Raw genomic sequence first — 15,574 nt, 5'->3', positions numbered from 1 at the left:
AGGAAGGTGGCTGTAGGGGGGACCTTGGGAAGAGTGTGTGGGGTTACAAGAGGGAGGCACCTTCAAGGCAGGGAGAGGACCTGGACTGTACTCAGTGAATGCCCTGTGAGACCTTGGATCAGTCGGTCTCCCACCTCCTGGCCTCAGTCTGAAGGCAGGGGGCTGGTGGAAATGACCTTTCCTGGCCAGCTGGGCAGATGGGAACTCCTTCCCCCTCACTCACTCTGTCCTGGCCCTGCTGCCAGCTCCTCCAGATCTCCTCCTGTATGGGGTTCACGGGAGATGCAGGAAGGTCTGCCTGCTGATGCAGCCAAAGTTGAGGAATGAGGCAGCCCAGAAAGAGCTCAAACAGCAGCCTCTTCCCAGAGTCAGCAAGCTGAGCTCACCCAGCCAAAGCTCCACCAGAGCCTCCCCAGGGCCGGCACCTCAGAGGCAGGAGGCAGAGCCAGGTCCTGGGCCCTGGGGAAGTTGGGTTCCTTTCCCTTGGATGAATGCGGGGACAAAGGGTAGAACCAGTGTGGGGCTAAGTCCTGTGAGCTTCGGGGAACCCACACACAGCAAGGCTGCCGTTGCCCCACTAGGGGCTGCGACCACTCATCATGGCTCCTCAGCTCACCTTGGTGACAAGTGCAGATTGATGAGTGTGACAAGGAGGGGGAAGGGGCCTGCTCAGAACCCACCACTGGGTAAGGAGTCTGAGTAAACCAAAGAGTTTCCTCCTCCCGGACAAGGGTTCTTCCTTCTTCCGTCACCCAGCCTTGGCTGCCAGAAAGAGCCACTACATCACTCACATCCATGCAATGGAGACGCACAAGCGCAAGAAGCATGGCAGGAGGGCCAGGCTGTGTGAAGGGTGAACCAGAGATCTGGGCCAGGCAGTGAATTCTGGCCCCAAAGGAGGGCTTTAGGCCCACACTATTCAAAGGGTGGTGAGGACTGGTCCAATTGGTTAAGTTTGCCAACCAACCAATGATTGGTTCCTGGTCTACAACTTGAGAAGTACAAAACTGGAAAGTAAGCATTTGATGTGAATCCGTCCCTGCGGTGACATCCGAGGATGTAGTCAGGACTCATCTCATCAAACAGAGTCTAGACCAATTCAGATGCTGTCAGACTTGCCAGGTGAATCACATGGTGCAGGCTGCACAGCAGGACAACATGCCAGTCTGCCACGGATTGGAAAAATCTATGTGGTCCTTCTGCACAGCTGGTTTGAGAGCCCTGCTTTAGCTGGAGGACACAGTGTGATGCCTGGCTCACCGGGGAAGGCCTCACGGAGGAGGTGCGTCTTGAGTGACAGTTGGGTTAAGTTTTGGGGGGAGTCCTGGGGTGGGACTCCCACCCACGAAAACAGCAGGTCTCACTGACCTTCGGTGGGAGCAGGCCCCTTGCCGCAGCACAGGCATTTTCTCTTTCATTCTGCATTGTGGTCGGTACAGTAAAGAGGACACAAAGGTCCAGAGGGATCGTGTGATTTGCCGAAGGTCACCCACCAAGGAAGGGGCAGAGCCAGCTCCAACCCCAGGCCTCCTGTCCTGTTAGCTTTAGGGACAGTGGTCCTTCCTCCAGGGTGCATGTGAGCCCCCACCACTCCTAGCCCCTGCCATTTCACAGCCTTGCAGCAGCTTCCAGTCAGGCCATGAGGCCCCTGCCATCAGAAGAGAAAGACGCCCCAGGCTGCCCCTTAACACCGACTCACAGGGAGCTGGAGGGCTGGGATGCCAACGGACAGGATCTCACGAAGGTACCAGGAACGCCGGTGCTCTTGGCACCCCTGCCTTGCCTGGCTATTCCTGTCTCATGACCAGCAGAACCAGGACAGCACCAGGGAGGGAACCCCAGGATGCCACCAAGGCCGCCTCCCCAGTCCCCACTCGGGGGCTACAGCGCCCTGGCCCTGCTCTCTGGAGGCCCCAGCTTCTGAGACCTTCTTGTCCCTTCGTTTCTAAGCCCAGCGCCACAATTCCCTCTAGCAACATCTCCCACCATCCCTGTCCAGAACTGCTCATGAAGCAAAATGCTGCCCTTGCATGCACGTGGACAACGCCCTCGGTGCTATGGGGACCGGAGGCGGAACACAAGGCAGTGCTGGAATCTTTTAATGTTACTAAGCCGCGCCGCAGTGTAGCCCTTGATAAGCCATTGAGTCACAAATCCACATGCGGAGGCAGAGAGGGACCTATCTGTCTGGCTTGTCACTTGTGTCTTCTATCGCCATAGCACTTCCACACTCAGACAGACGTTCATTGGGGAGCGGGAGCAGAGAGAGGCCCTCCATTTAGTTTAGCATTTATTGTGCACCTACTGTGTGCACAGTTCTGGACTAAGTTCTGGGCACACAGAGGTTTTGTTGTTTTGTTTCATAAGAGAATCTTTCTAGTCTAGGCAGACCTCATAATCTACGGTGGGAACAAGGGCTCAGGTTAGATGTGGGTCACCAGGGATCCATGTGGAATCTGGTTAGTAGGTGTTTTTGAACCCCCTGAGGGGGGACACATCAAAGAGCTGTAAGACCTCATGTTGTGGGACAGCCCAGGATCCACCATGAGCTAGAGGCTCACACCAGGGGACAGGACGAGGTGAGAACAGAAGAACAACCAGTGAGAGACAGATTTAGACTGGAGGGCTTCCTGGAGGAGGAGGTGGGGACAGTTCAGGAAGGCTTTGGTGGACATGACAGATGAAGATTGGCACAGAGAGACCTGGGGGCAGAAGCTCCTGTAAGAGAAGTGTCAGATATGAATATTCTGTTGAGTGGTGGTTGGCAGGGAAGGAAGGAGAACAGTGCAACTCAGGCAGAGGGCCAAGAGATTTGGGGAGAGTCAGGTTCTTTCCCCTCTAGAAGGGGATGGGAGGACTCAGTGGGGTCACTTGTGTGGGCCTTAGTGCAAGAGCAGCTCAGTAAATGGTGCACCTGGCCAGTAAACAGTGTACCTGGTTAGAAGAACCTGGGTGGCGTGGGCAAGGGACAGGAGCAGAGTCGGGGGCAGAAAGAGGAAGGGGAAGGGCGTGGCTCAGGCCAAGACCAAACCCAGGACACAAGGACCAGCCTCACTCCAAGGACTAGCCTTGCCCTGCCTGTCTGGGAAGATGAAGGAGTGGCTGAGCCTCTCGGGCTCCCAGCCAGGCACGGGCAGCCAAGGGATGCCATGGAGGCTGTCTAACCTGCTAGCCACTCACCTGGCTAAGCCCGTGGTCCCCGGGTGCTCAGCTGCTCCTCTGGAAGTCAGCCTCCAACCCTGGCCTTGAGGTGGCATTGCACACCTGCCATGCAGGTCTGGCTGTGCTTAGAGGAGAGGTGAGGTGGTGACCACACAGTGGCCTCTGAGGGGGGTGGCAGGTGCGGGTGTTATGAACACTGCAAAGTAGCTCACTCGCCAGGGTCCCAGCATGTGTGTGAGTGTGTGTGTGTGTGTGTGTGTGTGTGTGTGTGAGAGAGAGAGAGAGAGAGAGAGAGAGAGAGATTGAGAATGCCCACTGAGAAACACATAGGCCCACAGAGGCAACAGATTCTATACCTTCTGCACCCTACTTCTGGGGAGGAGGAGCAGCCCTGGGGACGGTGGGAGGGACTGGGATCGTGGGGAGAGCTCCTTCAGGGCATCCCTATGCCCAAGGTTCTCCTGACAGCTGAGGACGGCTTCGGGCACCCAGGCACCAGGATAGGGATAGGTGGAGGAATTCTTTTGAGAAACAGAGAGGAAGTTTCCAGGAGATGCCACCGCTGGCCTCAGAACCCGGGCCCAGGCTCTCTTGGCTGCTAGGGAGAAGGAAAAAAGCAAGAATGACCGAGGCAGGCAGGTACGTCTTTTTCTTCTCCCTCCCCTTCTGCTTCTCTCACTGTCTGTCTGTCTGTCTCTCCACATCTTCTGTAAGAACGAAATCATCCACCCTGAGCGGACTCTTGGACACCCTCCTAGACCCGTGCTCTGACAGTGCAGTCAGGGTCCCCAGTGCAGGGGGCCTGGACCTGTAAGGACCGTGCCTCAGATGGCCTTAGCCTCTCCTGCAGCCCTTCCCCCAGGGTAAAACCCCTCCTGGACCCGGTTTGCTTTTCCAGCCCACACAGCCCAGCCCCCTGTCCCCCAACCACACTCCTTTTCCCTGTCTCTGTGCACAGGCTCCCCGCCCAGCCTGGTACCTCTGGCCTCTGCTGAGCTAGGAAGGGCTTTCTAGAAATGAGCCCTTCACACACCTTGCCAAAGAGGCTGGGAAAACAGGCAGGGAGAGATGGATGGATCACAGAAGGAGAACACTCTCCACTGGAAATGGCAATGCTGCAGCCATCACTTGTCCCAGCCTTTCACCCCGGGCAGGTGCCTTTCAGCTCTGTGGGCTTTGGTACTGACCGGGGATGATGACCAATATATTGTCCCAATTCTCCTAAAGCCCCTGACATCCCAGCACTCAAAGCTTCAACTAAGGTTCCCGCTGTGCTTCCTGATAGCCCCCACTACCTCTTAACACTCCAGTGGGTAGACTCTGAAGTCTAGCGGTCAGTCTAGAACAAGCCCTGCCTCCCTGGTTCTGCAGCCATGAAGTGACTGGACCCGTCTAGCTGGTTTTTTTCTGGGCTCTGACCTAGGCGCACTGGCTCCCAACCAGACTGGCTGGGGCTTGGAAACCAGCTGACATGTGGAGGTGGCAGGTGTACACCCCACAAACCCCATCTCAAAGCACCTCGCTGAGGCTGCTCTCTGGGCCCAGCAGCGCCAGGCAGGTGAGACAGACAAACTGCCTGTGCTCATAGGGCAGAAAGAACAGCCACAAACATCTTCATTTGTCCCAGAAACTGCTGCTGGGTGGACAGTCGCCAAAGAACATGTTTGGCTAAAGCATTTGAATCCGCAGTTCGACGTGAAGGGGACCCGTCTTCCATAGCCAGATTCTGACATGCCCGTTTCATGAGGTCCGCCTCCCTCCCTTCCTGCTATCCTTTCAATTTTGTTGAAGCGGATGCCACGTACTCAGAAAACAAGTGATTAAGAATCTGTTGTCTAATAGAATCCAGCTAGTTATTTTCAAAATGATTGTTTACATCAGTGAGTGAATCATTTTGTATTATCCTCCCTACATATCTACTTTTATTGTCAGGTTTTTCCGTATCAGAGATGTTCAGGTCTGTCCATGACCTTCAAGCTCAGCTGATGGCTGGTAGCTGATCCCTTTTCCCCAGGGACTGTGAAAAGTGCTCTGAGGCAGCAGGAGATTCTGTACACCAAGTACCCTTCCTCTACCCCCATCCCTCACCACTCTTCCTTTTCATGGCCTTTCTTAGACTGAGGAAGTTGGTAAGATTTATTAAGTGATTACTATAGCTAATATTTATTATGCACTTACTGTGTGCCAGACACTGTGCAACTGTGCGTAATTTCACACCTGGCATCTCGTGGTCATTATGATTATCCCATAAAGTAGGTATTATTTCCCCCGCTTTAGACAGACGAAGAAATTGAGGTGCAGAGTGACAACTTGCCCACAGCTTCAGGGCAGAGTAAAGATTCAGGCACACATTGGCTTCATCTGCTGTTCCCACCCATACAAGAAGATGTTGACTGCCACACTGGGTGGGGTGAGGGATGGCTGGCCGAGAGCAGCAAGTCCAAAGACAAGCATTTTAAAACAATGCAGGCTGGGCACGGTGGCTCACACCTGTAACCCAACACTTTGGGAGGCTGAGGTGGGAGGATTGCTTGAGCCCAGGAGTTCGAGACCAGCCTGGGTAATATGACAAGACCCTGTCTCTACAAAAAATTTTAAAATTAGCTAGGTGTGGGGATGCATGCCTATAGTCCTAGCTACTGGGGAGGCTGAGGTGGGAGGGAGGATCACTTGAGCCCACGAGGTTGAGGCTGCAGTGAGCTGTGTTCGCACCACTGCACTCCAGCCTGGACAACAGAGTGAGACCCTGTCTCAAAAAAAAAAAAAATTCCTAGGGACTCTGCTGACAGGGACCTCCCTGAATTTAGTAGAAAAGAATCATTTGTAGTTAACGAATTCATTCTTTGACTATTAAAACTGCAGCTGAAATCTCGACCTGGCTTTACCTTCAAAATGGGCTCACCCTTCTTTGGTTGATACTGTGAGTGGTTAGGATAGAATCGGAGCTGGGAGAGATCACCCTACTCCCTCTTTTCACTGAGGAAGAAACGGCCCAGATCACTGTTAGCGACCTGCCCTCCTCCAGACAGCAAAAGCGCTGGAGTTTCACTGGCTGAGGCTCTACCCTCAAGGGATGCTCCAGATCACCGGGGTGCCGCACTGGCTGGCTGTCGTTTTCTCTTTTTTAATAACCACAGTGGGCTTAAGGGGGAGTTCCAGTCCTTTCTGCATCAGAGATGGCTTTTCTGCTAGGGTGGTTTGAACATCTCTCAGCCTTCTGTTTTGACATGACATCTGCATCCTGTGGGAACAGAAACGAGTTCTTTCCAATTGTACAATACCAAACAGAAGAAGCAACAACAAAACCATCCATGAAGTCGACAAACATTTGTTAAACACCTACTATGTGCAACGGATTATGAGGCCCAGTGCCGTGAAGGGTAAAAGATGCAGAAAATGTATAATATATTGCATGTCCAAGAGCTGCTAGTTGCTGTTCCTGCATTAACTTATTTCCACTGAGAGTAGCCACCTTGCAGATTTTTCTGAAAGCAGACTGTGCCAGGAACGGTTCCAGGCACTTTCCATGTATTAATTCCTTTTGTCCTTACCTCAACCTCCTGAGTTAGGCATTTCCCCCATTTTATAGCTGGGGACAAGGAAGCCCAGAGAGAGTACTTAGGTCCAAGTACCATGTTCCAAGGTCCCTCAGCTTGAGCAGAGCTGGGAAGGGGGAGAGCTGGGAATCCAATCGGTGGCACCTGCCTCTTTCTATGTGAGGTCATGTCCCTAAGGAGTATTTGAAAACACAGACCTTTCACAGAGACATGAGAAGTAACAGAGAATCCAGTCCAATATCCCTGTTTACAGACAGATAAGCTGTGACTCAGAGAGGGAAAGTGACCAACCTGTCATCACACAGCTGATTGGAGGCAGAGCTGGGACCAGAGTCAGGTTCACTGACTCCCAGCCTGATGGCCTTTCCCCTTCAATGGCTGCTGCAATTATCAGCCCAGCACCTAACCGCTTGCTTCTAGGCCACATGGGCACTTGGGTTGGTGGCACCTTTGACCCCCAAACTCCTTATATGTGGCTGAACTCAGCTGCAGGCCGATGCTGTCTGAGGAGCCAATGTTAGAGAGGGTGAGAAATGGATTTTCCACTTGAGCTCGTCCTCACTGGCTCTGGGTGAGTGTTCTACTTTTCCATAACCTACACATTCCTCTCTATGGCTGGTCATTTCAAATCTAAGGGGCTTGGCCTGGCTTTCGCCACTCCCCATTTTGGCCCCCAGTCTGTGGCCAGGCCAGCAGTCCCGTACGCCACAGCAGCTCACTGGCCCACCCTGGGCTCACTGTTTCGCGTTCCTCATGCCTCCTGCCAACGCTCCCCTCGAAAACCTGGCTCCATATCATTTAATCAAAGAAACAACTTGGAAATGGCCCAGATATGCACCGATATAGGGATGGCAAAGTCCATTCACTCACAGGCAACACGCAGACATTGACAGTCTCCTGCGGAGGCTCGGGAATAACGTGAAACAGACTTGGGCTGTGACACTGGGGACAGGGCTGCCCAACGGCCGCAGCTGTGCCCAGACAGGTGCTTGAGAAGGGGGTTATTTTTTAAATGAATTATACAGCAGCCGGATTAAGAGAGTGAGGTTGCAATCATTTTCCATTCTGGTTTTCAAACTTTGCCTATTGCTGCTAAATTGCTTATGTAAGAATAACAATAGCAATAAAACCAGCTCCCTCCTGGGAGCTCACTCTCCTGTTAGAACCCACCGAGAGGCCTTGCCTTCTGTACCCCTCACAGACACGGGGGTCCATGTTTAGAGCCACACTCCATCTCCCTACAAAGAGCTGCAGTGGGTGTGTGGTTGACTCCGAGGTGCTCAGGCCCCTGCCCCTCCCTGGGGATAGAGACAATGTCTTCTCTGTCTTCTCCTGACTCACGGCCACTTTCACACACATTGTCTCTCCCCACTCACACGCACACTTTCACACACCCTGTCTCTCCCCATTCACACGCATTTCCCCCAGGACTCTATAAGCGGTATAGTGTGAGGCCCACAATACAGGCCCCAGAGGGAGCCCTTTCCCAACCCCAGCTGACTTGTTGGGGACAGAGCTGGATTTGGGATTAACCCTAAATCCCCTAGATTCATACTCTCATGCTGACAAAACTACCTGAGCGCTCATCTGGCTGAGCTCTACAGTGAAACTTAAGTGGCTTAGAATATTTTCTGGTAATGGCCAGGCACAGTGGCTCATGCCTGTAATGCTAGCACTTTGGGAGGCTGAGGCTGGCTGATCGTTTGAGCCCAGGAGTTCGAGACCAGCCAGGGCAATATGGGGAAACCCCATCTCTACAAAAAATACAAAGATTAGCTGGGTGTGGTGGTGCATGCCTGTGGTCCCAGCTATTCTGGAGGCTGGGGTGGGAGGATCACCAGAGCCTAGGGAAGTTGAGGCTTCAGTGAGCCATGATCACACCATTGCGCTCCAACCTGACCAACAGAGTTCGACCCTGTCTCAAAAAAAAGAAAAAAGAAAAAAAAGAAAAAAAAAAGGATATTTTCTGGTAAAAGCAAACAAAACAAAGCCTTTTATCAGAGTGTCTGGGTTTGAATTCTGACTACTCACTGGTTGTGTGACCTTGAACCAGTTACTTAGCCTCTCCGTGTCTCACGAATAATTCCTACTTCCTAGGGCTGTTAGGAGGACTAAATGACTTAATATTTGCAAAGCAAATAAGCAACATTAGAATAATGCTCAGGGAATTGTACATGCTACATAAAGAAAAGAAGAAAAGCAACTATTTAATTGTAACCAACATTTGAAACCAGTATTTGCTGGCCATTCACTCACTGCCCCACATTCATCTGGTGTTTATTGAATGCCTACTGAGTTTATTAGGCCAGGCATAAAGGGCAAATACCTACCATCTAGTAGGAGCAACGGAAATAAAAATACTTTTTAAAAAGGAAAACATCATCATTCTAAACAGAGATTTGCACACAATTCTAAGAAAGGCCAGAAAAAGAACATTGATCTATTTCCGTGTAAACCTGGAAAAAAAAAAAGAAAGAAAGAAAGAAAGAAAACACCCACAGTTCAATCCTTTGAATCCATTTAAAAGACTGACTATTTGGTGTAACTGGTTTGTGCATTTAGACCTGGCTTCGGTACACACGAGACTTTTGGAAAATATTACCATTCAGTGCCATCTATTCCACCTCTCTGGATGTTTTTCTTCTACCTTCCTCACCTGTCTGTCACTTCAAACGCCCAGAAAATAATCTGTGAGTTCATCCCTAGCCCTCAGATACCGGATGAGGGAGGGGATGTGGGTTCAATGAGACCAACCTCGGTCATTTTAAGAATCAATTTATAAATATTTGGGGGAGGGGCAGGATTAGAGAAAAATCTCAGTAACTTGTAACGTCTCAACTAAGGAAGCAGCAGCTGCTGCATTTAAAAATCTTGGTGGCTTAACTCAAACCAGTTGGTTTAATAACTGATGGAAAAATGAAATTCCGCCAATCCACACCCCTCCCCCAAATCCACCGAAGTCTCTCGAATGTAATCGCTCTGAATGCCCTGAGCCGGGTCAAGCTGGTGTCTATGTTTGGCTGGAGCGGACCCTGCGGAGTCCCGAGCCCCGGGTGAGGCGATGCCCAGACTGGCGCGGCGCGGGGTTTCCCGGCAGCCGCGCAGAGGCCCACCCGCCTCTCCGGCCGACTGCAGCGGGCGCGCCTGTACTCTACAAGACCAAAACGCTTTGGAAAGCGCTCGGGGCTGCAAGTGACGCCTGGCACGGGCGGCGGGCCGGACTGCCGGCCTCCCAGCCCTTCCCGGGCTCACACAACCCGCGGGCCGCCCCCACCGCCCACGAACTTCAGCGGGCAGACGCTGGACGTGCGGTCTGGCGACTTTCCTAAACTCCAGCGCCCGATCCGCGTCGCAGGGTCGGCCGCGCAGCGCGGAGATCGCGGGTGCCCAGGCTTGCAGAGCGAGCGTCGCGCTCCCGGCCGCGGTGGGGGAACAGGAACCGCCGCCGGAGGCACCGTCTCCTCCCCTGAGACTGCGATATTGATCAAGGGCTCGCAGGCGCGGGCGGCATTCATCTCCCCGGGCTCGCAGCTTGCCGCGGAGGGGAAAGGGCAGGACGCGTTCCCAGGACTAGGGCGGGGGCGTGCGGAGTCGGGGAGCTGTGCGGGGGCTCTGGGGTGAGGTGGGGAGCCCCGCTTCAGAGCCTCCCGTCCCAGGGCCGGGGTCTGCAGGGGGGTGTGGGAGGTGGAACCTCCCCTCCCCTAGGCTTCTGCCCCAAAGCCTGGAGCGATTCTTGGCGCGGAGCCGGCTACCCGGGTGGGCGGACCCCCTCCTCCGCCAACATCCCGGCGGCTTCGCCACGATTTCTTGTCTCACCTGAGTCTCCCCCTGCCTACCCAACCCTGGCTCCAAAGGTCCCGAGAGTTAGGCTGCCCCGGAGCCCAGCCTTCCGGGACCTGAGCACGGCTCTCCCAGCGCCCCCGCCCCCATCGCACTCACAGCCCAGCCCCGTCCCGCGTCCGCCAGGGGCCCGGGACGCCAGCGCTCGAGGACTGGCCGGCGGGCTCTTACCTTAACGAGCCGGAGCTGTGGATGCCGTGCCATCCTCGGGCTCGCTTGGCTACCGTCCTGAATGCCCGGGTCCCGCGGACATCCCAGAGGGGCCGGCGGGCGGCTGTGGGCTCGGGCGGCACGGGGTGGGCGGCCGGGCTCCTCGGTCGGTGCCTGGTGCGGAGGTGCCCGGCTCGGCGCTCCCCGGCCCCGCGGCCCGGCCTGGCCCGGCTCTCGCTCGCCCCTTCCCGGGGAAGTCTGGCCGCCGTTTCCCGACTCAGCCTGGCCCGCGGCCGCCTCTTGCCGGCCTCGCCCCCGCCGCCTCCCCCACGGTCCGCGCCGCTCCTTGCCTCGGCTCCCCGCCCCCTCGCCCAGCTCGTCCCCTCCCCTTCCTCCCCCTCCCTCTCCCCTCCGCTCCCCTTCGGTCCCTCCTCCGCGCCTCGCCCCTCGGCTCCCTCCCCGCTCCTCGCCTCCTCGGTTCCCTCCCCTTCCCCCGGCCAGCTCCCTGCGCCCCGCCGCCAGGATCCCCTTTCCTTGCGCCCGCGTTTGCGGCAGTCCTCGGGGCGCGCTGGCAGCGGTGGCGGCCGCCGCAGCCCGGGGAGAAGCCGGGGATGGGGGAAGGGGGCCGCGGTAGAGGGTCAGCCTTCCGCCCGGCCGAGGTCGGGGCCTGGGAAGTCCAAGGATTCTAGGGGGACTTGGGCAGGGGTGCTCAGGTGAATTTATGAGGGCGAGGCTACTGGGGGCTAGAGAACAGGGCGGTCCCTACTGAGCGGAGCCCCCGCGGAACCGGGTGAAGCTGCGACCTGCGTTTGGGCAGTTCCCGCCCTGCGGCTGGCTAGGAGGAGCTCCTCGCCGCCCCCATTCCAGCCGCGCCGGGAGCTGGGCCCGACCCCCAGCACCTTTGGCACTGATGTGCCTGGTGCGCGCTGAGACGCGAACGCTCTGCAGGATGAGCCCTTATTCATTCCTTGGTTTCTTCCTTCATTCGTTCATCTTACAAACTGAGTGCCTGGCCACTTTGGTTCAGGCAAGAGGCTGGATCTGGGAACCCTTTGGACCTGGGAGCCCCAAGATGAAAGGGAGACGGCGGTGCCCTGCAGGACAAGCGGGCACTGAACGCTGCCCAGGGGAAAGCCGGGCGCGCATTGCGCTGCAGCACGGCGAACGCCGCTAGGAGCCCGCGGGCAGGGCGTGGGGAGGACACAGCGCCCCCTCCCGGCCGAGCCCTCAGGGCAGCGGTGGGCCTCCCCGCCAGACCCCGGGGCCGTCTTTTGGATTGGCTCCGGAGCTCCCCATCCCAGGAAGGAACTCCCAGCCCTTCCTGATGAACAGAACTTTTGACTTCCTCTTCGCTCTTCCTCTCTCCTACCAGAGCTGAAAAGGGAGAATAGGAGAAGAGGAGTCACTGGGAGGTAGAGAAAAATTCACTCCGCCAGCAAAGCCTCGGCCGCCTGGCCAATGCAGCCCCTGTGGGCTACACCAGAGCACCTGGAGCGGCGGGCAGCTGGCTTTGAAATCAAACAGAACCCACCTGCCCTGCACCCTGTGCCCTGCCGTGCCCACCCTACTCCTCTCTCCTGCTGACTTCTCAGCACACTGGGCAAGAGCCAGCGTGTTCATGGGTCCACTGGCCTTCATTTGGAGCTGGAGTTATTTTAAGAGATCATAAGATGCAACACACACAGTTTACTGGTGAGAAAATGGAGGTACACAGAGGGTAAGCCTAGTCCCTTCCTCTCCTGATTCCCAGCTCACAGTGCCTGGAGGGCTGGGCCCTAAGGGGGCCTGGGACATTGACGTGGGGAGGGGCATTGCCCAGGAAGCCAGCTGCTCACATGGCTTATCCACACACCTGGCACTTTCTAGGTGAAGCACACAGTCCTGAGTCGCAAAACCCGCATTAGGTTAGTGCTCCGGAGCTGTTTGTGCCGAGGTGGGCACTGACTTGCCCCAGTCAACCCCAGAAGGGATGGACATGCTAAGCAGATGGACAACTAACTGTTCCCAACAACAGTTAAGTGCGGTGCAGTCTGATGTCCTGCAGGTTCTGGAGTCAGACGGCCTGAGTTGGAATCTTGGCTTTTCCACTTACAAGCTGTATAAACTTGGAGAATTATTTAACAATACCTCAATTTTCTCATCTATAAAGTCGGGGTAGAAACGCTACTTCTGAGGGTGGTTGGGGAGTTTGAAGGAGTTGATATTTGTAAAGCGCTCGGAACGGAGCCTGGCACATAGCAAGAGCTTAATGAGGGTTAGCTGTAGTCACCAATACTATCATCATCCTCATCATCACGATGGAGTGGACTGGATGCCCAAGTGTGAGGGGCAGCTTGGTCCCACCCTCTAGGCAATTCTTTGTGGGGAGCAGAATTCTTGATCAGAAATTCACCAGCAGCAGTAGGCTGTGGAATCAGAGGAGAGGAGGCCGGTTGGTCCTCTGGCAGCTTTGCCCAGGCCCAGCCAAGGCCTCGCTCCCTCCCTGGCCCCACCTTGGAGCACGCTCTCTAGGGACTAGATGGCTCCAGCTTCTGTGTTTCTCTCTGCTTAATAAACACCATCAAATTTTGCCTCTCTGAGCCCCATTATCCTCCCCTTGACATGATCTTTAAATATGCTAATGCCATCGATTGGACTGCAATCAAGTCTTGCTCTTCCTGACTTTTTTGCCCAGGAGTCAGACCTTCTCGCTTTCTGAAGTGGCATCTACAGATAGCTCATTTCATCCTGTCTGTGTTGATTTCACTGACTTAACCTCCACCCCACCACTTTCCGCCGACTGACAGGTGAGGGGAGGGAGGCTTCTGCCTCATTCCTCGACCTACTTATTTATAGTTTGGGCCTTGGCAGCCTCAGGGGGGTTATGAGAGTTTGGCGTTCAACATTCCCTCTGTAAAAAGGTTCAATATCCCCTTTTCATTTGTCCTGAAACTACCTCCTTTCACCTTCAAGGGCCTGGCTGTCATCTGCTGGGCTTAGTGAAGATGCTAGTGTCTGCCCTGTCCCTCCCTCCTACACCCTTCCTCCCCTCTCAGCCCCAGCCAAAGCAGCCTCTGCACACCCTCCTCAGGATAGGCTCCTACTCCATCCCAGCATTCTTTTCCCAGCATGGCCTTTTCCAAACTCTCTTCTCATCCCATCCCTCCCTTGCCCTCTCCCCTTCCTGTCCAGGCTGGCAGCGGAATCGGCTTTCATTCATTTAATCTGCCAGATTTGGAAGAAACGAGAAATGTGAGGATTCCAAACAGGAATAAAAGACAATCACATGTCCTTCCAAACAGTAGGAGAGACAGATTTGATGTAATGATGGGTGAGACCCAGGGAGGCACGGCTGAGTAGGCACCTCCTGCCTGTGGGGTTCCACTGGCTTAACCATCCTGGGAAGGTTGCTGGTCTGGAACCATACTTCTCAGACAACTGTGGCAAATAACTGGTTCCGTATTTTAAAATGTCTAATCTGTCACAGGCCAATATGATTGCAAAACACTGCGGGAATGAATTATTAGAAAAATGCAATAAAAGGCCAGATGTGGTGGCTCACGCCTGTAATCCCAGTACTTTGGGAAGCCAAGGCAGGTGGATCACTTGAGGTCAGGAGTTCGAGACTAGCCTGGCCAACATGGTAAAACCCTATCCCTACTAAAAATACAAAAACTAGCTGGGCGTGGTGGCATAAGCCTGTAATCCCAGCTACTTGGGAAGCTGAGGCAGGAGAATCGCTGGAACCTGGGAGGCGGAGGTTGCAGCGAACCCAGATCTTGCCATGGCATTCCAGCCTGGGCAAGAAAGTGAGACTCAGTCAAAGAGAGAAGAAAGAGGCCGGGCGCGGTGGCTCAAACCTGTAATCCTAGCACTTTGGGAGGCCGAGACGGGCGGATCACCAGGTCAGGAGATCGAGACCATCCTGGCTAACACGGTGAAACCCCGTCTCTACTAAAAAATACAAAAAACTAGCCGGGCGACGTGGTGGGCGCCTGTAGTCCCAGCTACTCAGGAGGCTGAGGCAGGAGAATGGCGTAAACCCAGGAGGCGGAGCTTGCAGTGAGCTGAGATCCGGCCACTGCATTCTAGCCTGGGCGGCAGAGCGAGACTCCGACTCAAAAAAAAAAAAAAAAAAAAAAAAAAAAAGAGAGAGAGAAGAAAGAGAGAAAGAGAGGAAGGAAGGAAGGAAGGAAGGAACGAAGGAACGAAGGAACAAAGGAAGGAGAGAAAGCAATTTAAAAAAAAGACAAAATGAAAGCCCAGTTTAAACACTAGCACATCAAATGGACATAAAGCTATTCTGTCTAATGGCTTAAAAATGTCAAAATGTAGCCAGGAGCAGTAGTTCACATCTGTAATCCCAGCCTTTGGGAGGCCAAGGCGGGTGGATCACCTGAAGTCAGGAGTTCAAGACCAGCCACCACACCCAGCCCAGCCTCACCAGACTGCCCTCACGCCGTTGTCTCCTGTGTGCCTCTGCCCTGGAATGCCCCTTCCCATTATGCCTTCTTCAAGGCTCAGAACAAACATCACTTCCTGCATAGAGCTTTCCAGAACCTGCCAAGTTAGCATGAATGTTCCTGTTGAGTCCCTTGACACTCTGCCAGTGATGTGGCTGAGGCATGAGCTGTGGATCCAACTGCTTGGGTCACCACCTCCACCCTACCACTGCCCTCTAGGACCTTGGGGAGTTGCTGAACTTCAATAAGCCTCAGTTCCCCCTGAAAAAAAGGATGAAAACAATAGTTGTGGAGATTAAATATGAGCCATGGGCCGGTGCCATGGCTCACGCCTATAATCCCAGCACTTTGGGAGGTCCGGGAGGGCTGATCACCTGAGGTTGGGAGTTCAAGGCCAGCCTGACCAACATGGAGAAACCTCGT

General features: G+C 54.6%; 1 protein-coding gene across 6 annotated transcripts in view; it reads right to left on the bottom strand.

Moving 5' to 3' along the window:
• Positions 1–10,983, bottom strand: part of CRHR1 (corticotropin releasing hormone receptor 1) — a 53,009-nt gene extending 42,026 nt beyond the window's left edge. For all 6 annotated transcript variants that reach the window (XM_045375889.2, XM_045375885.2, XM_045375886.2 and 3 more), the window contains exon 1: positions 10,731–10,983. In XM_045375889.2, coding sequence (XP_045231824.2) covers positions 10,731–10,763 — 33 coding nt within the window. In that variant the 5' untranslated portion in view covers positions 10,764–10,983. The remainder of the gene's footprint in view (positions 1–10,730) is intronic.
• Between the last annotated feature and the right edge of the window lie 4,591 nt (positions 10,984–15,574).

Source organism: Macaca fascicularis, chromosome 16, assembly GCF_037993035.2.
Source record: "Macaca fascicularis isolate 582-1 chromosome 16, T2T-MFA8v1.1".
In the NCBI taxonomy this organism is placed as follows: Eukaryota; Metazoa; Chordata; class Mammalia; order Primates; family Cercopithecidae; genus Macaca; species Macaca fascicularis.
This window is presented reverse-complemented; position numbering and strand designations above follow the sequence as displayed.